The following is a 27996-nucleotide window of genomic DNA, read 5'->3' as shown; positions in this document are numbered from 1 at the left end:
GAAAAGTTGTAATTCTCATTTACAGCGTCTGCTATAAAAAAGCAATGGCCTACATCAAAGTATGGTTTTATGATGTAGTTCTTGTTGACCACGTGACTCCCCACATCAGTAAATGGAGACATAAGGAGCTAAAGTGGGGATTTGGGTTATTTTCTTTACTTAATCGACTTGCCATATGCTTTTTTTTGCTCTGACTTGTCAGCTTAAATCAATCTTATTTTTTAAACAGGAACCAAAACTTTGCATATGGTCATGAGTTGTTATTCCTATGGCGAGAATTGATATGTGGCGATAATTGGTCTCTAACCAGTAATATTTGTTTGGTTCTCGAGGTCATACTGCCAAAGTAACGGCACTGTGTAGCGTGTTCCAATGTCGATTAACATCAGAACAATAAGTAAAATTTTCATGAATATCTCACACACTTTGCAGCCAATATTGGCGCTTTTCTACAAATTAAAGTTGCAATGTTTTAGTCAGACTTTACTTACTCTAAAGTCCTTTTCTTAATAAATTCAAACTCACGCACAAGCAAATGGACATGTTTGTTCTGTTGGCCTACATTTCAGTTGGCTGGAATGTGATGGAAGCTGAGAATATCGAAATTGGTTAAAAGGATAAGTATCCTGAACGAAATGAAGCTGTGTAAACACTTTCTTCGATATTAATATTTTTTTAATTTGTTTTGATTAAAGAAGTATACTTCAACTTAACCCGATTTCAGCATACTGGGTTTCTGTTGCTTTGCAGCCAGCAGACTTTTTTTGCCATATATATAAATCAGACTGGTCTGAACATCGCACAGACAGTTGAACCTTTGAAAAAAAGTAGGATATGTTTAAGATTTGGAGAATAATGGTATCAGGACACAAAAATCTTGGGTTGAATGCACAAAAGAAACAAAGGGTACAATTTTCACCCTTCTGCACATGCATGGCTAAACTAGCCAATTGAAAACAACATTTGTATACACATAATTATTACATGAAAATCTCTCAGAAACAGATGGGTTTGAATCCAGTCAAAACTAACCTCAAATATGTTCCTAGTACTGCCATTCCAGTTAAACTGACAAGAATTTCCAGGGTAAGATGATGACCACTACCATCTCTCATTTTGTCCTGTTTTATATGCAGCAGGGCAATTCAAGCCAACAGGATGGATATTGATGATCCAGGTGACTTTATCGACTTGCAGCAGCAGGCGGAACAACTGACTGCAGAGATGGACAGTGGTACAGACCTGCCACCTGTTGAGCGTACTTTACAGCAGATTCTGCAGGCAGGGGAAAGGCTTTTGAGTAGAATCGCTCCAGTTAGTCAGGATGCCACAGATGTCAAAGCGTAAGTAACCAATAGATTGTACTTTCATAAATTATCAATATATTCTGCTTGGTTTTGGTTTTGTGGGTTAAATGCCATTTCATCACATGATAGGCTGTACATGGCAACCAGTATATTTGGTGAGGAAGAACCACTGACCCCGGGGAAGCTACTCACACATAACCTTGTTGACTGATCCGAGACTTTGACCCATGTGGACTGAAGTGAGATGTCATTGATCTGTAAAGGTTAGCACCTTAGACCACGTCTTTTCAGGGCCTCTCCATATATGACACCTATCATTAGTCTTTTGTACAGAATTTGAAAAGGGCATGGATAATGAGGGCATCTGAAACATATTTTGCAAGGTCAGATTGTTGGTTGCAGTGCATACTAATATATGATGTGAGAAAGTTAGAAAAAATATAATGTTTAGAATTTGCAGTTTTAGTGGAGAAGGTGTGTAAAACATGGATTGGAAATATCATGGCTGTATAGGTCTTATAACCCAAGAATTCGTGTATTTCACACAAATTTTGTATTTCATGCATGAAAATTGTATACTATGGATATTCTTGCATGTGTACCAGAGATCTCGGACACACTTAATTACACATATTGGGATGCAGAAAATCACTGAGGCGGGAGTCCTCCGTAAACATGTAATAGGTGTGTGGCAAACTTCAAAGACTTGCCAGTCTTGCTTCAGCCACCTGCTTTGTGGGAAAATGTGTTGATCAATTGGCTGTGCTGATATTTACAATGACAGAATTCAGTGACTGAAAGACCACTTGATGTACATACATGTTGCCATTATAAGAGTACATAAAAAAGAACATGATGCAGTAGCTGGGCGGCAAGTTCAAAGGCTTTGACTGGCGGCCGGGTGGGAAAATGTACTTACATTTACAGTGATTGAATTCAGAATCAGAAAGACCCAGAGATGTATATGCGGCCATTTATAAAAGTACATCAAATAAACAAGCTTTCATTATTGTGTTCATTTCCAAATGTATCAGAATAAGTAGTGCACATGACCTCAGAATCAAGACATGCTGAAACTTAGACCAAATGCCATTCGTAAATTTGGATAAGTATTTTTGGGTTAAACGGCAAACTTACAAAGATTGTAACGAGATTCAGAAGAGTGTTAAAACTGCTAGAATTGAAAGTTTGGATAGGACAGTAGCTAAGTGTAAGAAAGTGTGTGATGCCTAGCTTAGTGTTTGGAATAAGTCCTTACATGGATTGACAAAATTCAGTATCACTCTAATGGACGAACAAGAGCTATTTAAGAGGAACATTGACTGGCCATACTTTTATTAAATGCCCCTCACCTTAGCCCGGTTAGTTCTAGTGTTGTAGTGAAATGTATTCATCAATAGATCAGTAGCTAGGCCTAGTTTTGATATCAATTACGTTAACAAACAAACTCTTGCCCATTCACAAGCATTATGTTTTGATAGCTGATTGAGCATTAACTCTTTTCCAAGTAATGTAGCAACTCTCAATTACCTGCATGATATCCTTTGATGATAAAACATACAAACTTGTGTTTTAAGATCAGAATTGGTGATCTGGATATATACACCTCTTGTACACTATTTCGTCATAAAATTAGTTTGAAACTGTAACTGAACCAGTAGGCCTAACGGGAAATAATGGTGGACTTCGTTAAGTCTGGGATGTACCAGTTTATTAGATTGTCTGTTTTCATAAATCATGGGGGAAATATTTTCAGAAAAATATGCAAATCATTGAAAGCGAAGCCAAGGTATTATTTTATTAAAGATTTAACTTTAAAATACAAATTACGTAGGTCAGAAATGTATGGAACAATGCTGTGTTGTGGAATTCGTGAGATGTGCTTTAAGGTCTAAGCTGTTTTCCGACTTGACAGGTATTTGTGAAAATACGGGGAAAAAACAGCAAATCAGATACTATTAAACTATTGCCTAAAATTACTACAAGGACATAGACAAATAAATAAACCATAAATTTGCTATCCTGTCAATGGACTGTTGTAATGAAGCTATATTAATGTGAGTGATTACATTATGAAAACCTCTCCATCTAAAAATAGATGCACTCACGTCTGTGTTGATTCTGTAGGAATTAAGGGACTGCAACTTTTGATAGTGGGACTCCTATTTTTACAAAAATGTGAGTCCTGGACTCCTAGTTTTAAAATCCTAGTGAGACATTTGTGTACTTTCTCCTGAGACATGCTGAATTAAATGGGTATAAAAACAGTCTGAACAACTGAAGTCACAGACTGAAAGAAATTTACACTATATTGAACCTGTTTGGTGGGAAAATCGCATACCATGGTGAAAAAATACAAGTGATAGTATACATAGTTTCAGAACATGTCTCATTGATCTTACATTGAAATCATCATATTGACATTACTAGACTAATAATATGGCCAGTAATTATTCAATGGTTGCGTTAACAGCCTGGCTGTGGTGCTACATTCCAAGGTTTCTACCCTGAAAATTGCAGGAGAAAAAATTCTTTTAGAATTAATGTGCCACTAATGCTGTGAAAGGAAATTAAATGCCTACACCTATATAAAATCTTACCAATAATAATAATAATAAATTAATAATAATCATAAGTGTTCATCAAGCTAGACTTGAACTTTAGGGAGAAGTGACTTCTTCTTTTGGACAGAACAGGGAGAAGTGGAAGCTATATATATATATATTGTATGTGTGTTTTTATTCGTTTCTTAGAGTTATGCCCTCAGTTTCTCAGTATGCATATCTACATTTAACACTGGTTTTAAGCAATATTTTATTTTCAAGTAGAAACTTTCTGAGTTGTGTGTTTATTATAAGCACATTTTGCAAGTATATTAAAATTATCATATTCATATGCAGTGTATTTTGGCCATATGACTTAAGAGCACTGTAGAAGCTATTCATTGTAATGAATTTTAACTGATAGGTGTAACTAGATTACAGTATTATAATTGCAGGTTAGAAAAATGCTTGATCAACTAGCTTTAAAAAGAATTATTTTCTTTTCTTTTTGAAAGTTCACAATAAAATGGCAGTTCAAAAAAAGTAAACTTGTTTGAAACAACCACTATAAGATGTACATGAGAGCAAATGCACGCATGTCTTCATACCATATTGCTGGTCTCAATTTCTTTGTTGCCAATAAAACTGTACTGTAACTGTTCATAGATAACACTGAAGCAATAAAGTCAGCATATTGATAAACTACAACCTTCTTTCCAACCGAACTGAAACAGCCAAACACGCAAGTGCATATAATTTTAGGCTGATGGGCTTTCTTAATGCAACCGTCCACATTCTAGCTTCATTACAACAGTCCAAGAGGATTGCAGATTTATGGTTATATTATCTGTCTACATAATGTGTAGTAACATCAGGCATTGGTTAAATAGTGTTTGCTTCGCATTTTTTCCCCCGTATTGTCACAAATATGATTGAAAACATCTTTGTACAGTGTTTCTCGAATTCCACAACAGAGCATTGTCACATTCGTTTGGGACCTAAATAATTGCATTTTTATGCTTAATCTTCAATAATATGATATTTAGACTTTGCTTTTAATAAATCGAATGTTTCCTTTGATGTATTTGCCCTAAATGTTTATGAAAACACGGTGATGTCTGCCATTATTTCCCCAGAACAGATTCATTTATGCTTTCAAACTGATTTTGTGAAGAAAATAATGCACAGGGGACTGTTAAAATCTTTTGGTCACCGATTCTATTCTTAAAACACAACTTGTTCTTTACATGCTATTGTTAAAGTCTCAAATAACAAATTTGTATTTAAAAAAATCATCAAAAGATAACTTGCGGAAATCGGACAGTGATAGTTGGTATAACTAGAGACACTGTAATTATTATAACTTCTTGGTTCAGTGCATTGCTATCTCACATGGTATATTATTGAAACTTCCTGGTTCAGTGCATTGTTTTGTTACAGGTTATATTATTGAAACTTCCTGGTTCAATGCATTGCTTTCTCACATGGTAAATTATTGTAAGTGGATAGTGATCATCATGTCATAAACAAAATTGACCAGACCTAAGTAATTCATACTGGAAAAAAATAATCACTTTAATCATATCTTCTCAAATGTTTGGTAAAATGCTGTTCATTGACTGCACATGTTGTGAGCAATTTAGTTCCAATGTACAAGGACCTCCTTTGCCCATTACCATGTGGTATTAATCAGCAGTGACCTACTGTATTGGGGCCCCTGGTCACAGAGCAGTTTAAGATGCTCGTCTTTATGTACCACTCACATCTCACCTCTGTGTGGGTTCAAGTCTCAGGCTTGGCCAGTGTGGGTATGTGTTCCACTAGCTTCCTGTGGGTCGGTGTTTTTTTTCGAGGGTTTCCTGGGTTCTTCCTCCATCAGACATACTGGCCACCATGTATATATCCTATCATGTGCTGAAAAATAATGTTAAACCCACAAAACTTCAGCCTGATGTACAATGAATAGCCTACATTTTGGGCACATGTATATTGCCATTATGATCGTAACAAATGTTGAAATTGAGTATGTAAGTGACTCTGTTTGTATTTGCAAAAAAAACCGGAAAGAGACCTTTTAGAGGAAAACAAAAGAACAAGTTGTTGAGAAAAAAGGTATGTCACAAAGTACAGAATCATCAGGCATGAGAAACATAATCTCCTGGTACACAAAAAAAAGAGTGGCCCCAAGTGGCTGAGTGGTCTAAAGCGCTCTCCGTCACAGATCACTGCCATCTCACCTCTGTCTGCATGGGTTTGAGTCTCGGGCTCGGCCAGTGTGGATATGTGAGAAAGCTTGCCGGTAGCTTCTCATGGGTTGGTGGTTCTTTCCGGGTTTTTCCCTGGTTCTTCCTCCACCATTAATACCGGCCGCCATGTATATATCATGTGCTGAAAAATGGCGTTAAACCCTATAACAACAACAACAACAAAAAAGAACAGCATAATGTGGCACCATTATAGGATAACCTTGGGCAAATACTACTACATATGTCCTGTATTCTTTTGCCCATCCTTTAAGACAAGTCTGTTATCTCTACTCCTAAACTACTTGGAGGATTGCCACAAAGCTTTGCATAAACATTCATCAAAAGGTTAGTTGGTTTGAACTGAAAATGTCGCAGTTTGGACATACAAGCTTGTTTATTGCTACCCCTATCTGAATAGATGTTTATATTAACATGGCCAGAGTTTTCAGGGCACTGTAGTCATTGTAAAAATACTCATATTTTTAATTATGGATGGATGAAAATTCCAGCAGTAGAGTCCTCTCTATGCAAGTTTTTTTTTCTTTCTGGTGAGCTTTTCTTTCATTTGATCTGTTTGTACAAATTGAGAACCAATTATTTTATGTGGGGTTAACAGTCTTGCTGATTATAAAGGGATTAGGTGAAGTCACATGGGCCAGATCCAAGAAAATTATGAGATTAAGATAGCATTTAATTGGTTGCCTGTTGGATCAAAGGACTAAATACAATTGAGTGTACTTTTATATCAGTTATACATCATTCATTACATAATTGTTAAACAAGCTGTCTGTTAGTTTCATGTGCAAATATATTTTTGTTATTAAGTGATTATCATGTGTGTGCATTTCTGATGACAGCTTTAAAATCTTTGATGCATGTACATGTACCTGATTATGGAATAATATGCCCTCAATGAACTTGGGCAAGTTTTAGGAGTGAGTCAAGTGTAGTTTGAAGTGAAATAAAGAAGGATGACTTCATCTATTTCAAGTGGCTACTCAGTGAATGCATGATGCATGCTTGGCATTATACGGGAGGTACTCAGACTTGTTTCCAGATTGGCATGTGCAGAAGGTACTCAGACTTGTTTCCAGATTGGCATGTGCAGGAGGTACTTAGACTTGTGTCCGGATTGTCATTATGCAGTAGGTACTCAGACTTGATTCTAGATCGGCACGTGCAGAAGGTACTCAGACTTGTTTCCAGACTGGGATGTGCAGGAGGTACTCAGTCTTATTTCCAGAATGGGATGTGCAGGAGGTACTCAGACTTGTGTCCAGATTGTCATTATCATTATGCAGTAGGTACTTAGACTTGTTTCCAGATTGGCATGAGCAGAAGGTAGTTAGATTTGTTTCCAGATTGTCATTATGCAGGAGGTACTCAGACTTGTTTCCAGACTTTGCAATTTTAGTTGAAATCTTGCTGGTTTCACCTATTGTTGGTTTGTGAGCAATGTTTACTCCTCACATAATCATATCAGGACAGAAAGGGCGCTTGACATTAAAACAAAAAACTATAACAAAATTGATGAGGGTGTTGGAGAATAACCAATTAATCGAATGACCTGCTACTGTTGTAGTCAAGGAGAAACTCAATATTTTCTTTCTCCGAATTTTCCTGGAGAATTGGTGACCAGTGAAGAATGCATTTTGCAATAGCAGCATTAAAACCTGAAGGGAAAATAAAATGTTTATTGAGTCTATTACTTTTGTGCAGGATGACAAAGCAAACAGGCAGTGTTTCCCTTTACGCACATTTGTGCATCAGGGATGCACGCTGGTGAAAATTGACGCACACATTTTTTTGACGCAAAGGATTTTCATAATGTGATCAGGATTTATTTAATACCAAATGTATTGGATGATGGATGACATCATATATACTTCGAGCATAGGCATTCACTGGTTCCCCATTTTGTTTGTTCCCTGCCTTGTGCTCCTCTATTCGTATAGCAGAGTGCAACACAAGGAACATAGGAAACAATGAACCAGACTAGCATTAGCAATGTTATGACAGAGTAGCTTCCCCATATCTTGCAAGCTCTCACACGATTTCCATCAAGCTCAGCAAGATGTCATCTTGATGTTTAACCTTAATGCTTGTTGCACTAGAAAGTGATCTCCAGATTAAATCATCGTGCACTAAAAATCATTAGCAAAGAAAGTGAAAGAAGCAGAACATAAAAGAGTAACTGTGGATCTAACTTTAATGAAAAATGGAGAAAATAATTCCCTTGACTGGAAAATGGCACATCCATTAGGATTACCAATGTGACTTCTGATCGCATGATTGCGAAGACTGCAAAAGTGAATAATCCTTTCATGACAGGGTTTTAGAATTTTAAAAATCTGTCCTTGTTCGCCACAAGATATCTGGAGAACACATTATAACCCAAGACATTCACAACAAAGAAATCAGTAAACTTGCAGAGACAAATGCGTTATTTGGATTACAAAGTCATCAGGTCATTGCAGACCTTTTTTAGTTTTTAACTTTGCTGCAATAAATGAAAGAGCTTAAAGTTCAAGTTTAACTTATTAGAAACAAGATGAATACTTATCCTCCATGATATTTGGATAAATGTGTTCTAGGACGAAGTACAATAAAACCAATGATAGTACACATTTTATGAAAGTCAGTAAATTAACTGCCATTTGGTTAAAAAGGTTTATTTGGCTTTTTGTATTGGCTTGTATGTAATGTGTTTGGTTATAATATTGCTTCATATTGAATTATAAGGAGACTCTTAAAAGTATGACTTTAAAATTAATAAAAATTTTTGTTGAATGGATAATGCATTTGTTTGTTAATTGTGCATGTTGATTTATTTGTATGTTTAGAGAGAGAGAGAGAATGTTGTGCAAGTTGCAGTATTCTATTTCAAGCTGAAAAAGTACGAGTCATATGAAAAATTGTTAGTACATTTTTGACCCCCCACATTTTTTTTTTGACCCCCAGTTCTGACACCAAGGGGTTTTGTTTACCCTCAGTTTTACACCCATGGGGGATACACTGAAACAGGTGTGATTCAGTTGGTTCCAGAAGGTCACTTGCATTAATAATTTGGTCATATCACTGAGGTGCAACTGTTTCCAGAAAATGCAACATAACCTAAACTGTTTGTTATATAAATTGTGTGCAGGTTAGTACCTACCATAAGTCTTTGTGCATCAGAATATATAACAAGTGCATTTTATGCCATAAAAAAGTAGAAAAATTGAAGCAAAGATGTAAGAAACTTAACTAATTTTACACATCCTAAATGTATCCATAGCTAATTATTGAATGCCATTAAACAATGTTAGTAAATAAGTTAGTTATTTGATGCATAATAATAAAATGCTGAAAAATATAGCTTGTTAAAGGTGAAAAGCATCAGGTTTAGATTTCTTACTTGCATCTACTGTACACTTGTCAGGTTTAGATTTCTTACTTGCATCTACTGTACACTTGTCAGGTTTAGATTTCTTACTTGCATCTACTGTACACTTGTCACATGGATGCATAGCTTTTAATTTATTTGAAACTTCTTTACGATGAAATCCGAACTTTATTTCATGATAGTCACTCTAAAAGGTGTTTACTTCCTCCTTGTGTCATCCTTGCAACATTGTGAAAATAACTTGTGAATGGCTTGGTTTTTCCAGTTTGATGGGACCTTGGTAATATTTATTCAGACACTGATACCATAAATGGAGTAAGGCTTAGTCTTTCTTTACACCAATTACGAATGTTTTTTTAACGTTTGTTTATACCATTTTCTATAAACAGAAAATTAGTTTGATTTGTCCATTCATGATGATACAGATAAGGCATAGATTAGGGTTCCAGGTATGGTCAGTTGTAAGAAGTGTATAAAAGTTTTATTTCTGAAAACATCAGATTCTAAAATTCAACATTCTCAGCAGTTTAATTGTCTTTTGAAGATCGGAATTCAAGATTCAGATAAGTTTATGAGACATTTTTCTAAATTTCCAAGTGTGTATGCCATTGTTAGAACAAGGAATAACCATTGGTGTTTTATATTCTGAAAACTGCAAATGGTTCTTGAAACTTGTAATAATTCACCATGTAAACTGCATATAGTTCTTGAAACTTGTAATATTTCACCATGGAAACTGCATATGGTTGTTGAAACTTGTAATATTTCACCATGGAAACTGCATATGGTTCTCAGTACTTGTAATATTTCACCATGGAAACTGCATATCGTTCTTGAAACTTGTAATATTTCACCATGGAAACTGCATATGGTTCTCGATACTTGTAATATTTCACCATGTAAACTGCATATGGTTCTTGATACTTGTAATATTTCACCATGGAAACTGCATATCGTTCTTGAAACTTGTAATATTTCACCATGGAAACTGCATATGGTTCTTGAAACTTGTAATATTTCACCATGTACACTGCATATGGTTCTCAGTACTTGTAATATTTCACCATGGAAACTGCATATGGTTCTTGAAACTTGTTGTTGTTGTTATAGGGTTTAACGCCATTTTCAGCACAAGATAGGCTATACGTGGCAGCCAGTATTAATGGTAGAGGAAGAACCCGGGAAAACCCCAGAAAGAACCACCGACCCATGAGAAGCTATTTTTCTCACATATCCATATTGGCCGAGCCCGAGACTTGAACCTACACAGACAGAGGTGAGATGGCAGTGATCCATGACGGAGAGCGCTTTAGACCACTTGGTCATTCGGGTGCCCCTTGAAACTTGTAGTATTTCACCATGGAAACTGCAAATGGTTCTTGAAACTTGTAATATTTCACCATGGAAACTGCAAATGGTTCTTGAAACTTGTAATATTTCACCATGTAAACTGCATATGGTTCTTGAAACTTGTAATATTTCACCATAGATTCACACAACGAATGTACTTTTGCAAGAAACATTTACTGAAAAATTAGAAATACCAGCTTAAACCTTTTTATGGTGTCTTGCTTTGAAAGCAGCAACTTGGGCAGAGATTTTGGTTTGAAAAAATTATATTTTGCATGTCTTAAAATTTTAATATAAAACAATTCACCTAAATTGAATAAATTGAGATTTTACAACTATAAAAAGATTTAAAGCAATGGAGATATCTTGCATTGTATCCAGTTTGAAAGAGCATAACAAAAATTTGATCCTAAAAGAAATACACTTCAGAAAAGTCTTGAGTGGAACGTTTGATGGTAGTAGGTCATAACTTTTGATATTAAGGTCTTGGCGTCAATGGATAAGATTGTACATTTTTTTTTAATTCATATGCCTGGTGGGCCAACAAGACATTAAACATACATGCTCTTCAAAGAAATTCTAGTTTTGAAATTTTTCTCAAATCCATACAGTTCAATTCTTCTTGGAACCAAAGGATATGATATTCCCAAAATTTCACAGAAGTTGGAGGGACTGAGCGCAGCCAAGACATATGAGCCTCTGGAACCTGTTAGAGATACAGATATTCAGGTAGGTCTAAATTCAGTTAGAGATATTCAGGTTTGTCTTGTTAAAGTTAGGATGCAGATATTCAGGTTTGTCTTGTTAAAGTTAGAGATACAGATATTCAGGTTTGTCTTGTTAATGTCAGAAATACAGATATTCATGTAGGTCTAAACAGTTAGAGATACAGGTAGCCAGATAGGTCTAAATACAGTTAGAGATGCAGATACTCTGATAGGTCTTAATACAGTTAGAAATACAGATATTCAGATAGGTCTAAATACAGTTAGAGATACAGATATTCAGGTAAGTCTAATTACAGTTGGAGGTACAGATAGTCAGATAGGTCTTAATACAGTTAGAATACAAATATTCAGATAGGTCTTAATACAGTTAGAGATACAGATATTCAAGTAGGTCAGGGGTGTCAGACTCAATCGCTCAGCGGGCCAAAACTCAAATCACACATAAGGTTGTGGGCCAAACAGGATAAACATTCAATAAGCGGAAAATTAAACCTTTTTTAAACATTAATATAAATTAAAACAGAAAAAAGTTTTAATAATAAAAAATCATTGGCATACCCATTTTTGCTCTTATGCCAATTTGTCAGAGCTGGATGTTTGGCAAGGCTGCTAATTGGGGAATTTGATTTGCACTTTATATCGCAGGGCCATTAAAAAATATTTTTGCCTAAAATTCTCTCTCGGGCTGGATATAATTGTACGCCGGGCCTGATGTGGCCCGTGGGCCTTGAGTTTGACACATGTGAAGTAGGTCTTAATACAGTTAGAGATACAGATATTCAGGTAGGTCTTAATACAGTTAGAAATACAGATATTCAGGTAGGTTTTAATAGAGTTAGAGATGCAGATATTTAGTTAAGTCTTAATGCAGTTAGCAATATAAATATTCAGGTAGGTCTTAATACAGTTAGGATACAGATATTCAGATAGGTCTTAATACAGTTAGAAATACAGATATTCAGATAGGTCTAAATACTGTTAGAGATACAGATATTCAGGTTTGCCTTGATACAAAAGTGCTACGGATACTTCTGTTTACATGAAGAATTAGTGGATGTTTTGCTGTTCTGATTCCAATTTTGTTTTTAAAGTTCTAAAATTGATGGGATGATTTGTTGCAGTGATAGTTTCCATGGCAGAGATGCACCACATCTCCTAAATGCATGGTTGATATTTGGCACTATAATGAAATAAAAGAACTTAGGCAGAGATACACCACATCTGCTATATGCATGGTTGATATTTGGCACTATAATGAAATAAAAGAACTTTGGCAGAGATACACCACATCTGCTAAATGCATGGTTGATATTTGGCACTATAATGAAATAAAAGAACTTTGGCAGAAATGCACCACATCTGCTAAATGCATGGTTGATATTTAGCACTATAATGAAATAAAAGAACTTTGGCAGAGATACACCACATCTGCTATATGCATGGTTGATATTTGGCACTATAATGAAATAAAAGAACTTTGGCAGAGATACACCACATCTGCTATATGTATGGTTGATATTTGGCATTCATTAAGATCATCATGTCTAGTTGGTCATATATAAAAATGTGACCCTTGGACGTTAGTAAGATCATGTCTAGTTCGTCCAAAATAGAAATTGACTCTTGAAGGTCCATTAAGATTGTCATGTCTAGTTGGTCATAAATAAAAATTGACCCTTGAAAGCCCAGTAAGATGATATACAGTAGGACCTCATTAAAATGGTGCTGATCAGTGGAAGCAATCTTAAAAACCTTGTTGTCACTACTCTTCTTGATGGAATTTTTGTCAGTGGCATGTATCTTCACTAAAACTCTTCTTGATGGGCTTTTTGTAAGTGGCATGTGGCTTCACTAAAACTCTTCTTGATGGAATTTTTGTCAACGGCATGTGGCTTCACTAAAACTCTTCTTGATGGAATTTTTGTCAATGGCATGTGGCTTCACTAAAACTCTTCTTGATGGAATTTTAGTCAACGGCATGTGGCTTCACTAAAACTCTTCTTGATGGAATTTTAGTCAACAGCATGTGGCTTCACTAAAACTCTTCTTGATGGAATTTTAGTCAACGGCATGTGGCTTCACTAAAACTCTTCTTGATGGAATTCTAGTCAACAGCATGTGGCTTCACTAAAACTCTTCTTGATGGAATTTTAGTCAACAGCATGTGGCTTCACTAAAACTCTTCTTGATGGAATTTTAGTCAACGGCATGTGGCTTCACTAAAACTCTTCTTGATGGAATTTTTGTCAATGGCATGTGGCTTCACTAAAACTCTTCTTGATGGAATTTTAGTCAACGGCATGTGGCTTCACTAAAACTCTTCTTGATGGAATTTTAGTCAGTGGCATGTGGCTTCACTAAAACTCTTCTTGATGGAATTTTAGTCAGCGGCATGTGGCTTCACTAAAACTCTTCTTGATGGAATTTTAGTCAGTGGCATGTGGCTTCACTAAAACTCTTCTTGATGGAATTTTTGTCAATGGCATGTGGCTGCACTAAAACTGTACTTGATGGAATTTGGTATCTTTTGAATTAAAATCCTGAAGTATTTTCATTTTGCATAATTAATGTGAATATGCCCCTTCTTTGTAGAGTGTAATTAGCTTGTGCTACTGTATGTAACATCTTAATGTTTGGAGCCATTCACAATGATTTCCATAGTTCATTTACTTCTTTCATCCAGTGCTTAAAAACTCCTTTTTCTATCATTTCTTCCTCTTATTTTTCCGGGCAAATGTGGCTGAAACAAATCATTGTCACAGTTCTGCCCCATGTTTCTTATCCACTATCAACAATTGAATTAGGATTTTGTACAGTCAGTATTATTGTTGTGGTAATTATTCAAGTAGGGAAAGTAAATATTTACACAGATCCTTTGGATTTTCAGAAAAATGGTCAAATATTTTGACTAGTTTTGATAACTGAATATATTCTTGATAAAGAAACAAAAACTTTGCAATTAAATTGTATCCCAAACTTAGCTTTTTAATTTTTTCAGGGTTTCTTAAAAAATGAAAGAGAAAATGCCCTGCTGGCAGTAATTGAACAGACAAGACGCAGTGTAAGTAGTAATATTGCACAGTTACTTTGCAGGTTGATGATCCTCTTCAGTCTTGACTCTTGAAACAGATGGAAAATGCACCATTAATATATATTTTGTTTTGGTTTGTTAATTATAGGTCCAGATGATTTTGATGACTGACCAGTTCTTGAGTACCAAACAGTACTCACCTTCACTTTTAGTCTTTAACTACTCACATATGAATTTGGTTAGTCATGCGTTTTATTACTGGTGGCTGAGGAAGTTCAAGTCACTTTTTTAAGATGCTTATTTATTGGATGAGTGTCATTGTAGGCAGTTTACATTGTAAGATAAATAAGATTGATGCAGGGCAAGTCTAATTTCCAAGCCTCTTACCCTGTCTGCCCAGAAACCAAGTTAAAAAAAGGTGAGCCCAGGTTACATATAATTAAACCTTGGAACCATGGTAGCTCTGTTGGTAGAGTGTCAAACATGTAATGTAAGAGTTGGGGGTTTGATACCCAATGATATAGCCATGCTAATGAATCAGTAATATGTTGAAATTGCCATTAAAAATAAACCACTGGCATCATAAAACCATCAGGTCTATTTATAAAAACTCTCGTCACTTGTAACCAAACTTATAAGTGTCATCAGATTTTTATAAATGAAAATTGAATGGAGGAACAAATTGTTAAGTATAGCAATGCACTGAAATAAGGAAGTATTTTAGAAGCTGGTTGTGGTTCATGTATTTAATCAGTTGAAAAATAATGTCGGTATCAGTTCATCATATTCATTTTCTGCCCCTTTCTGAAAGTTTCTTGAATTTATATACTATAGTAGAATTCATTCTTCTTTTACAAAACTTTGTAAGGCATATTGTTTTGATGGAAAACATTCAGATCATTCCTCGCCTTATTTGTACCTTTCTTGGCTCTGTCAACTATGAACTGCAAATGATATATAACTTGATCTTTCATCACAAAATGCACTGGCACATTTGTGTCTGTATTGTTTGTACTACTAATAACTGCATAGACCTAGATCTGATGGCACATTATGTGATGGCACATCTGTGTATGTTGTTTGTACTACTAATAACTGCATAGTCCTAGATCTGATGGCACATTATGTGATGGTACATATGTGTCTGTGCAGCTTGAAGTTGGGGTCATTTTTAAAGTGGGTATATGCAGTATGTATAGTTACAGTATAATAAAATTTGACTCAAAAATGCTGCATGTTGAGATCACTGTTTTGTCTCTATAATGGCAAACTTCTAGTGCACAATACTAAAAGTTGTGTAGAATTAGCACCATTGATGCAGAAAAGCCATGCATTGATAGGGTGTAAAGTAAAAAGAAAATGCTCAAAATTTCATTTTGAAATATTTGCAAAGATGTCCAGTGGGGTTTTTGTTGTTGTTATCATAACTATTTCATCCAGTCCTTCAGCTTTACCAGTTACTGATAGAAGACCTACAGGCAAGATGCTGAATGAGCTCTTTCATGGAATGCTTTTTGTTGATTGGAAGATTTTCCTTTGCAGTAAAATAGGATGTCAAAATAGTATTTTCATCTGCAACACTTTGTTGAAAATAGCAATACGGATTTTGTTGGTTTTTCTTTCGTTTTCAGTTTTTAAGGGATGTTCATTACATCTTGCATTGTTGTTAGTGATTGACTTTTGAAAATACTGACAGAATTGTTCTGCTGTTTGTGCATTTGACATAAATCTGCTAATCGGTTTTTTGTATCGTCACAGGAACTGGTTGAGTCATTTGCTGCTGAAATCTTGAACTTTGTTTAAGAAAACTTTTCATCCCAATCATCTCACTTTGTCTTATTCATAATGGTTATTGCTTGTTGTGTATGTACAGTCGACTCCACTTAACTGCACATCAGTTAACTGCACACTCTGGATAACTGCACGTAGTCATGCCGGTCCCGTTTTTTCCCTATGCTTTTCAGTGGGAACAAACTTCGGATAACTGCACTTCGCTTAAATGCACACTCTGGATAATAGCACGATAAATGTTCTGCCCGTGGCACATTATTCATTACAATTTTACTCCGGTTAACTGCACAATGTATAGTCAGGATCAGTTATTGCCAGTCCACTGCTGTAGCACTTCAAATTAGCTGACAGTTAAGCCGGTAAATGCGACTTTGTAAATGATTGACATGTAAAGGACGCCATAGGTGGTAGATACATGTATATTCCCGCCCACCAGGGAGCAGTAGCATGGGAACAATCATATGTTGCAATAGATGACAGTCTTCAGACAGAAGGTGAAATTGATGACTCAGTAGAAAATGATGAAAGAAGTGATGACGACGATGCAGTAGATGACCACGTTTCATCTAAAGTCGCTATTCCATCACTCCAGAATGTATGCAGATTCATGGAACAGAGAGAATGTCAGCTGTTTGAACCGTTTTACAAAATAGAGTCGGCAATTCACCAACTTATTAGTAAAACTTGTGTGCCGACATCAATTGCCGATTTCTTTCGGAAATCGTCAATTTCATTGTGTTTGATTTAACAATATTACGTTAGTGCTGTTCATTGTAGACTATTGTTTCATTTAAATAAACATTGAAAGAGTGGATTCTAATCATCTTTATACGTTATTCTTCACCTGTATTCGTGCCGTGCTGATTTAAAGCTGTACTGTACCGTACTTCGGTTAACTGCACACTCCGTTTAACTGCACAGTCTCGAGGCTGTTCAGTTAACCGGAGTTGACTGTATAAGATCTGTGATAACTCAGGGAAAATAATAGTACTATATCTTCCCATGATCTTTTTGTTCAAATACATAATCAGTGGGGATTTACGCCAACAAACTTGTTTGATTGGCTGTTTTAATATTAGCAACTAATTGACAAAACTTCATATTTTTTTCTGTGTTTCTCTTAGTCTCACTTTTATTGTGAAAAAACACCAATGATATTTGTTACAGATATTTTGCTCCCTGGAAAGTCATTGCTAGAAGCAGTTATGACAGAAGCTCTGTGCAATTTGACAATGGTCATATGAAGATTTTACATCCTTATGACAGAGGCTCTGTGCAGTTTGACAACTGTCATATGAAGATTTTCCATCTTTATGACAGAAGATCTGTGCAGTTTGACAACTGTCATATGAAGATTTTCCATCTTTATGACAGAAGCTCTGTCCAGTTTGACAACTGTCATATGAAGATTTTCCATCTTTATGACAGAAGCTCTGTCCAGTTTGACAACTGTCATATGAAGATTTTCCATCTTTATGACAGAAGCTCTGTCCAGTTTGACAACTGTCATATGAAGATTTTCCATCCTTATGACAGAAGCTCTGTGCAGTTTGACAACTGTCATATGAAGATTTTCCATCCTTTTTTTATCAGATAAGGAATCAGATTTAACAATCATGAAGTTAAGTATAAGAAAAATAATTAAGATTCAAGATAACTACAGATGTTTGAGAGGAATATTTTGCAGTCAGCCTAATACTGTTACCATTGAAAATGTTCAACATATATGATGGTTTCCAGAGGCCTGGCCAATTTGTGGATATGAATTCACTGACATGTATGCATATGCTTATTAGCCTGGCATTAGTCTGTTTGATATTATGTATTATTTGTGTTTCTTTCTTCAAGATAGTGTGTGGATGGAAAGATTGGCTGTCATATGTTCTGGTGTCTTTGGTATAAATATTGAGCCAAGTGTTGTTTTTTTAACTGATATCAGTGAAATATATATTGAAATCAAATTCTTGGTCTGATGGCGTGTTGTCACATAGGTTCAGAACGTTTGGCAGAAGAGAAGTAAGGCTTGGTCATATTGAGAGATTATCCTCATAGCTGGATTTAGCTGAAGGAGGGTTCCCTTTATTAGTCTACCTTTACCTCACCTGGCCCTACATCCCTAGAGTGTCATCTGTTTAAAGTCTTTAAAATTTGTACAAACAATGAGGATTTGCCATCATATGTAGGCACTATTATTAAAATTAGCAAAATCTTTATTTAAATGACTTCTGAAAAAATGCAAGACAGAATTTGACCTAAATCCACAGAAAGTATCCTGCATGAATGGCTTTCATATTTACATAACATATCCTGTCTTTAATGGCTTTCAGATTTATACAAATGATACAGATTCCCCATAAAATATGGTGGCCATACAGAACATTATGGCCTTTGTTACAATAAATAGAAAAGTATTTTAAATGACCGAAGTTTCAAAAACCATTCAGAAGAATTGGACGAATCTGACAGCATCTGGACATAAAGGACTTTCGATTTTTTTAAAATTATGCTGATTCACCATTGAGTAGCATGACCAAAAATAGCATAGCCTTGAAACAAAATCTTTTAAGAAATTACTCAACAGAATTTGACCAAATTTGAAAGAATGCATTCTGGCAGAAAAGGCTTTCAAATTGACACATATGTTACCAATCTGCCATCATACATGGTTGCTGGTATTAAATATTGATAAAATATTCACAGCTTTTCTCAAAAACTGCTCAACAGAAATTGATCAAATTTAACTGAGAGTACCTTAGCCTGTAGGCTTTCAGTTTTACACAAATGATACTGACCCACCAAATATGGGTGCCATTATGAAACAAACATTTCAACAACTTTAGACCAACTTTGACAGAAAGTTTCCTGGCTTTAAAACCTTTCAGCATTGAATGAAATGTGAATGATGATTTAAAACCTTGAAATGATTGACTTCATATCATATGCAAACAGCAGCTTGAAAAACAAATTCAAAACAGAAAGCATCCATCTGACGCAGATGAGTGTTACCAGGTCCTCTTTGGCTTCTTGTTCCAAAGAATTTTTTTCCAATCTGAAAGAACTGTAGGGAAAACAGGTTCTGTAGGCCAACCCAGCAATGTAGTAAGTTGAGAAACTTTGCAAATTATTCAAGAAAACGTTGTTCTAGCTTAAGAAAATTGTTACAGTGTTGATGTGAAAGTTCAAATCATGATGGCAAGCAAAAAAGAGGCATGCTGGCAAAACCAGGATATTGTAGTATGTAATATTCTGGCATAGAAAGACCCTGTGCCTTACTGTCATGATTTGTGGGTTTTTAAAAAATGTGTTTATAAATGGGGCTTGCCTCAAATTATCTTGTTCCTTTTATAATTCAAATTGGAGTTAAAGAGATACATGATTTGACTTTAATTTTTATTGATTAAAGTAGATTTTGTGTCATTTATTTCATAAACACGTTGTTTTGTAAAATTAATGTTTGCACGGCTTGGAGTAAGAGATAGCCATGTCACTAATATATTGCTATAATTAAATTTTATATTGGTCATGTATTGACCTGAATCTTTTATTCATGTCAGACATTTGAGGAGACAGAGCAGCATCACTGGGAGTGTCTGGAAAATGAGTGGGAGAGGGAGAAACAGAAGATCTTGAATGCCCTCCTGGGTTCTGGCCAGGAAACCATTGACTTTCAGCCAGAAACTGAGGTATGTGTTTATTTTCTTCATCATCATCTTTGTCTTCAATATAGGAACATTTTTCACATCTTTCCTACTTGTTAGCTTTTATACCAACAGTTTGTCAAATCAGTTGAAATTTGCAGTCATTTGCCCCTAAAGGAAAACAAACTCTTAATTTCATATGTGCAGTGAGTGAATGTACAAAGTGAATGGAAATAGATTGCATTCAGATTCACCATGGGGTTTTAAAGTTTTGGCTGATTGATTTAAAACATTCCTGGTGATGTTCTTGTCCATAATAGTTGCCATAATTGACATAGTTGTGACATTACCAAGTCATATCAGGTCTGTTGATAGTATATTGGTCTCTAAGAATTTTCCGTTGCCATAAAGTTCTGTTTAGAACCGTTTAAAAATCACATGGAGCAGTTATGTTACACATTCAACAAATAATTTTGCACACAGTACAGTGATGTCACACACACAACAGTGATGTTGCAAACACAACAATGATGTATTAAATACCATTAATTCACTATTTTTTCCAAGTAATTTTTGGTCTTGATGTGCTTTGGTATTTTACTGCGCAACAACACAGGTATGCTATTAATGTCCAGGCAGTTAGAGTGAACAAGGACACACCATGGTAGATGGCTGCCACATGTTTTCTTGGTTGTCACAAATCACAAATTAAAAAAACTTAAGGAACAATGATCATTCTTGGGAAACAATAGGGTGGCTTTGGGAGATTAAGAAGATACAAAGATCCAATTTATAAAGCTGTCAGATTGCAAAGATTCAGGAACCAATTTATAAAGCTGTCAGATTGCAAAGATTCAGGAACCAGTTTATATGGCTGTCAGATTATGAAGATTCAAGGAACCAGTTTATGTGGCTGTCAGATTGTGAAGATTCAAGGAACCAGTTTATATGGCTGTCAGATTGTGAAGATTCAAGGAACCAGTTTATATGGCTGTCAGATTGTGAAGATTCAAGGAACCAGTTTATATGGCTGTCAGATTATGAAGATATGAGGAACCAGTTTATATGGCTGTCAGAATCTGAAGATATGAGGAACCAATCAGTTTATATAGCTGTCACATTATAAAGATATGAGGAACCAACCAGTTTATGTGGCTGTCAGATTATAAAGATATGAGGAACTAGTTTATATGGTTGTCAGATAAGAAAGATTCAAGGAACCAGTTTATGTGGCTGTCAGATTGTGAAGATTTAAAGATCCAGTTTATAAGGCTGTCACATTATGAAGAGATTAGGAACTAGCTATATGGCTGTCAGATTATGAGATATGATCCACCATTTTATATGCCTGTCTGATTATAAGCATACAAGGAGCCAGTTTATAAGGCTATCAAATTATGAAGATAAAAAGAACCAGTTTATATGGCTGTCTGATTAGATTGATTCAAGGAACCAGTTATATGGCTGTCAGATTAGATTCAAGGAACCAGTTTATAAGGCTGTCAGATTTGTGCAACCCACTTCCAGATTCTGTCCTCTTTCACCAGGGCAAGGTCACTATAAATGTCTCATTACATAAACTTAATGTTTCCTCAAGATGCTACTGTCTGTCTGTTTTCATCTAAATTATATTATATCCAGATTAAGTCCAGATTTTCTAACAAATATAAAAGCTTTAAGTCACTTTCAAGCAGCTGTCATCTCCGGTGGCCTAGTGTTTAGAGCATCCACCTCGGACGCACGAGATCGTATGTTCGATCCCTAGCTGAGTCATACCAAAGACTTATAAAAATGGTACTAACAGCTGCCTTGCTTGGCGCTCAGCATTAAAAGGTTAGTGTTAGGACTGGTCACCCTGGTGTCAGAATAATGTGACTGGGTGGGACATCATGCTACATGTCTGTGACATGATGCCCCAGTGCTAGACATTACTACAAACTGCCACACTGCAGACATCATAGCGATATGACTGAAACATTGTTAAAGCTGCATTTTTTATATAAAAAAAGTCCAAATCCAAGTCATCTATGGTTGCCAGACAATGTGGAGGACTTGGCTGTGACTGAAAAAATAAAAATGATTTCAAGACAATAATGTTACTGTTTCATCACATATGTAGACCACGTACATTGAGGAAGAAAGGTTTTCGAGCACTTAATGTATAGAAGAGGCCTGCTGATTTTGGGGTCAAAGAATTTTTTTAAGATTTTGCATAATAACTTTTGTTCTAGAGTATGTCTCTTGACCAAACTTTATGGATGGTTTCGCCTACAGACTGCCAACCCTTACGATTTGACATTAAGGCTTACTGAAATGACCCGTATATTATTGACTTATTGAATAATAGCAAAAAGCTGGGTCTAATGTTAGCGTCAGTGGATTCAGTCAGGGAACTAGACTGACTATACAGGAATAGCTCATATGTCGTAATTTGCATTTTTTAAGCAAAACCAAGCAGTTGCTGTAGATTTTTTCAAAGTGTTGTCCAGCAAACAAACTTCTTCAAGACAAGAGGACTAATCAGCCTCTTAGTGTTTAGTCAACACAAAAGTATAAAAAGGAATATTCAAATTCTTGAGGAAAAAGCAGAAAAGGCATCAGTTACATTTATTAGACATCATGCAGTGTTACATTTATTGGACATCATGCAGTGTTACATTTATTGGACATCATGCAGTGTTACAATTATTGGACATCATGCAGTGTTACATTTATTGGACATCATGCAGTGTTACATTTATTGGACATCATGCAGTGTTACATTTATTAGACATCATGCAGTGTTACATCAAGTTGAGAGATCAAGCAAGTGGCTATTGATCTCCTTGGAGTTTGGAAATGCAGTTTCAGAAACTGTACAGGAGGCCATTGTGGTCAAAATGGCATCACAGACTTTTTAGTTGAACATGTTTACCTTCATCAAATCAGATCACATTTCTGAGCTTTTCAAATGCATATTTTCCAAGTCAAAAATAGTAGTACATGACATTTCATTACACCTTACTGAAAACTGGTTTTACAGAACAATAACTACCTTGAAGATAGCCTTGTAATGGTTGGCAGGTCTTCAGTTAGGGTAATCAAGAAACCTATTGGTTTGTCAAGGGGATAAAGATCAAAGGCCGTGGCAAGTCTAATAAGATGGTAATGGTTTCTATACATTAAATTTAGCGTGTAAAGAAAATGCATAAATAAGCAGTTAGTAAGAAGAAATGGTCATATCTTTAATTCCTGTGAATGCATGCTGGTAGTCAATAAATACTACAATGTTACTGTTGTTTGTACAGGTAGGAAACTGACAGGTGCTGTTGTCCAACATATATTGAATAATATGTCAACTCCCATGGCAGGTGCAATCAAATCAGTAGATGCCATAAAACTCACTATGACTGCATTAATGAAGTCCTGCAATTTGGAGTGGGTAGCCACCATATGTAATGGATGCTGAAATCTGCTTAATATCTTGTTCCCCGAGTCCACAATCTGAAACCCTCATCTCATGTACAAAACCTGTTTTTTTCAAACTTACTGACAATTACAGTATAAGAATAAACTGCTTTGACTGGGGTTGGTAATGTTGGAAACCTCTGTTGGATGTCATACCATATTGGACATATCTTTCTTTTAAATGTCATGCCATATCAAACAATATTTCTGTTAAATGCCACACCATATCTGTAAATGTCACAAAATATTTGTTAGAGGTAGTTGTTATTACCAGTATACTTGATTACCACAGTATATTTTCCAGTGGAACATACCATAGTACTTTCTCACGTAGAGTCCATTAGTAAGGATTGTATGGAAATTACCCAGTAATCTTGTAACAAATTTCATGATACAAGATGTTTTCATTTTTCGTGACAAAATAATTCAAAAAATTATTTTTGTTTACAAAACAGTTGTATTTGAATCAAATTAATTTTGAATGTTACAAATATAATTACATTTTTGATCCTTTAATCACATGTCTGAGAGGTGCCACATATGCCAGTTTAGTGGTAAGATGGAATCATGTAAAAGATATCCGGGTCCAGATCAAAGTTTTCAAAAAATTAGGGATTAAAAAAATGTCTTGTTTTAGTTATTTACTAGTGTTCATTAATGTATTCTTTTGTAAGAAATTATCCTACGATTGCCAGGAGAGCAGATATTTTCTTTTTTAATTCTACATAGTTTCTCAAGTCCACTAAATATTTTCTTATTTATTCAATAAATGTTTTATATTTACTGGATCTAATATATATTTTGCCTGGTGTCCCACTCATTTGTCTCTGTATATTATATCAATAGTACAGCTAGTAAATTGTAAGTTTCTATGTTGATACAGCCTCTATTTATCAGCAAGCTGTCAGATGTCCACATGATGTCTTTTACAGTGTATTTGCTATAATGTAAGCTTTATGATCCGACTTTAGTTCCAGTTTGTAGATTGCAACTTACAATTAAGATACACATGGCAATATCATGTACCATAACATGCTTAAAATTTAATGTTTGGCAGCGTGGAGTAGGTAGTGTTCTTTTTAGCTATTTTTTCTTCTTTTATCTCAAGATAATTTGATTTATTTTTCATATAGTGGTTATAATATGTGTTATTTTCATATATCAGAGCAAGATATTTTTTCAGGCTATTGACTGGCAGAATTTTTATATAAAAAGTGCCCGGCCCCTGCATAAAATCATTAAATTGTTTGTCCTTAATATAATTTTGGTATTGTAGTATCCCATGGTATGTATTGTAATATGTTCAGATATACTGCAGTACAAAATGTTTCATGGTACCCAGCTCTAATATATGTTAAATGTCACACCTTATCTGTTGTAATCTTTTATTTTGTTCTACTTGATATTTGCCGCATTTAGTTTTCCTTCAATAATCAGTTGAGCAGAAGAAATGTGCTCCACATTTTAATTTCCATGCTGTTCAACAGATATAGGCTTTTTAGGTTTTCTCTTCTTTTCCAGCATTTTGGTAATAAAGATTTGTAATTTTTAATTTAATTCTGTTTTATTTGCTTGGGACAAAATTCATAAAATGAGCAACACTCATTGAGTTCTTCATGGTACCTCAGACTGCACAGTTTAAACACTCCACTCACAATTTCTGTACCTTCCACAAGAAACCAAAACAAGGAAGAAAACAATTACCTTTTTTTGTTTAAGATCTTAGGTTGGTCCAGATAATGATTTGACAAGCTGTTAGATGTTTGAATTTTGGCAACGTATGGCGTTATCATTACATTTCTTTTCTTCATCAAATTACATTTTACACTGGTCTGTTTATGGATTACACTTTTTTGGTACATTAAAAATAAAGTAAAAATGAAGCAGTAAAAGGTTGTTTTTGTCATTTTTATGTTCATCTCTTTAATTCCACTCATATAAATTTGAAAATATTCTTAAAAAGATGACTGTTGTGTAATAATGACATAAGATTACTTTCCTTATTTGCTTTTTATAGCAACTGTATATGACCCATTTCCAAGAAAACAAACAGGTTTTTTCAGATATGACCTTGCCTTACAGATTCATTATATTGATAAACTAGTGGACCAGTCTTTATTTTTAAAGGAAATGTCACCATACGTTTCATCAAATGCTTTATGGTGTGAGTTGTGGAAGTTATAGACCAGAAAATGTTAAAACATATGAACCTTTTTGAACATTAAAACATATCAGATCAGATCAAAAGGACAAATCAACACCAACTTACAGACATTAAAAGAAGAATACAAGAGTAATTTAATGCAGCACTCTGAGCACATGATCATGCTCTTTGCAGAATTTTAATTCACAATCATTCACTGAAAATTACACTGCTAGTTCAAGTAAATGCTGAATATAAATAATTTTTCAGTGTATTTTGTGTTTGTATTCTGGTTCTTATCCATATGGATTTTGCCCTTTTTGACAAAAAATATTTGACCATCTGCATAACCAGGTTAGTAGCTAAAATACATATATCTTTTTCATACATGCTAATTTCTGGCATGTAATTTATAAATTACACTTTTTACACCAAAATTATGTTTCTTTGTCACTTATAATAGCAATAATTGTACATCATGGGGGGGGGGGGCAGCCTGTGTGTAGTGGGGAAGGGGATGCTGTCTGGTGGAAGGGGAGGATAAGTGTGTCCATAATATAGTAACAATGTAATATCCTAATTTGATTAGAAAAGCTGAAGCTGAGATCATTGTATCCACAGGAGTTCATTGGTTCTTGAATAAAAAAGATGAAATACTTTTATTAGTATGAAATAGTTGTTTATATTTATAGTATAGATAGTGATATTTGTATATATTTATATTATACTTACAGGTATTTTTATATATTAATTCTATAGATAGTTATTTGTATATATTTATCATATAGATACAACTATTTATATAGATCATATTGAGTTAAGTTTTGTCACTTTTTATACACAAAACCTCAAACTCCTATGCTGCATCTGAGGCATGCCTTTTTGATCTGTAATGCTTAGTTTTGGGTGCCCAGTACCATAAGCAGCTTGATGTTGGTATTAGTAATATGCATTTTGAAACATTATTGTCATAGCTTCGTCTGCCTTGTCTGACACTTTGTTGAACATAGTAGCGAGTATTGCTTTTTGCCACAGTTACAGTTTTTGAGGAATGGTTAATGATGTGTAAGTTCTGAACATTTGAAATACCTGGACTGACAAAATTATTCTTTATGCTTGTGCTTTTGACATAAAAATTCCATCTTAGCCTTGAGAACTTACTGGGATAAAATTTTCTACTTATTACAAGTTCTTGATGGTAATAATTTGGGCAGTCTTCAACATGTACTTTATTTCTTCTTTAATTGCAGAGCTTTTTAACAGACACTGTTACCATGAGTGGACGTAGCAATTTAGATGAAATTGAAATGGCTTATGCTAAACAAGTAAGTGTTCCAGAATTAATGAAATCCACTTTACATACAAAACATCAATTCTTATATTAGTAACTGGTTGTAAATATCATTGAGGATCAGGAGAAATGTGTATCTTGATATCACTTGTAAGTATATGTACATCACAGAATCAGTGCGGGCTGGACAAAGTCCCTAAATCTGCACCTAGTGAACAATTTTATGTCAAAGTCCCCTAATCTGGACCCAATGCACAATTCCCCCAGCCTCCCACATGCATGCTTTTTCATCAAAAAAATCTAAATATATACCTAGAACTTGATTGTATGTCTATCAGTGCCTCTGTTGTTACTGGCAGTGGCCAAAGTCGTGATAAAATCTTTTAGATGGTAATGAATATTTATTTTAAAACAATGCATCTGGTAGTGAAAGCATTGAAGGTTTATGGTAGTTGGCCATTTTGCAGCATAAAGTGTTTGATGACTGTTAGTGTAACATCTTTCAAGTTAAAGTCACAGAGGAAGACTCAATTTATTTTGAGGATAAACTAACGAAAAAAGAGACAAAATTTATACAGATATATAGTTTGTCATTTAATTAATGATTATCTGATCCTGTCATCTCTCATCCTCTCTGCTAGATAAGTCCCTTCACAGCCAGAGATGGCCTGAAATATGCAACAGAAGATCTGGTCACTAATCAACAAGCAGGCAGTGGAGATTGTTTGCAGCAATCTCATGGGTTCTGTTCCATTGTACAATAAAGCCAATGGCAAGCTCAGGCTCATTATCGACCTGAGCTGACTCAGTCAGTATATATCCTCACCAAATATCAAGATGGAGATGGCTTGATTGATCTGACTCTTCAACAGATGGGACATGTTTGCCATAAGTCTTCAATTGATGTATGTATACTTCCATGTCCTGTATAACCAGCATCACAGAAATTCCTTCAGTTTTCTTAACATGGAACTATTTATCAATTTTCAGCTAAACATCACTCTATGTGTTTTCACTATGAACTGTGTCATCACCCTGTTCCAGTCCAATTGCATTCACTAAGCTTATTAACTGTGTCATCACTCTGTTCCAGTCC

The 27996-nt window shown here is 35.0% G+C and overlaps 1 protein-coding gene across 2 annotated transcripts in view; it reads left to right on the top strand.

The window, feature by feature from the left end:
• The window catches only part of LOC149784366 (nuclear pore complex protein Nup93-like), a 111044-nt gene that overhangs the window by 7469 nt on the left and 75579 nt on the right, over nucleotides 1-27996 (top strand). For both annotated transcript variants that reach the window (XM_089932421.1, XM_089932423.1), the window contains exons 2-6: nucleotides 1137-1343; nucleotides 11443-11560; nucleotides 14558-14620; nucleotides 19936-20064; nucleotides 26860-26934. In XM_089932421.1, the coding sequence (XP_089788547.1) occupies nucleotides 1159-1343; nucleotides 11443-11560; nucleotides 14558-14620; nucleotides 19936-20064; nucleotides 26860-26934 (570 nt within the window). In that variant the 5' untranslated portion in view covers nucleotides 1137-1158. The remainder of the gene's footprint in view (nucleotides 1-1136; nucleotides 1344-11442; nucleotides 11561-14557; nucleotides 14621-19935; nucleotides 20065-26859; nucleotides 26935-27996) is intronic.

The sequence above is a fragment of the Sinohyriopsis cumingii genome, chromosome 14 (assembly GCF_028554795.1).
Source record: "Sinohyriopsis cumingii isolate HCF-2022 chromosome 14, ASM2855479v2, whole genome shotgun sequence".
In the NCBI taxonomy this organism is placed as follows: Eukaryota; Metazoa; Mollusca; class Bivalvia; order Unionida; family Unionidae; genus Sinohyriopsis; species Sinohyriopsis cumingii.
The sequence above is the reverse complement of the archived record's forward strand: the minus strand, read 5'-3'. Positions and strand labels throughout refer to the sequence as shown.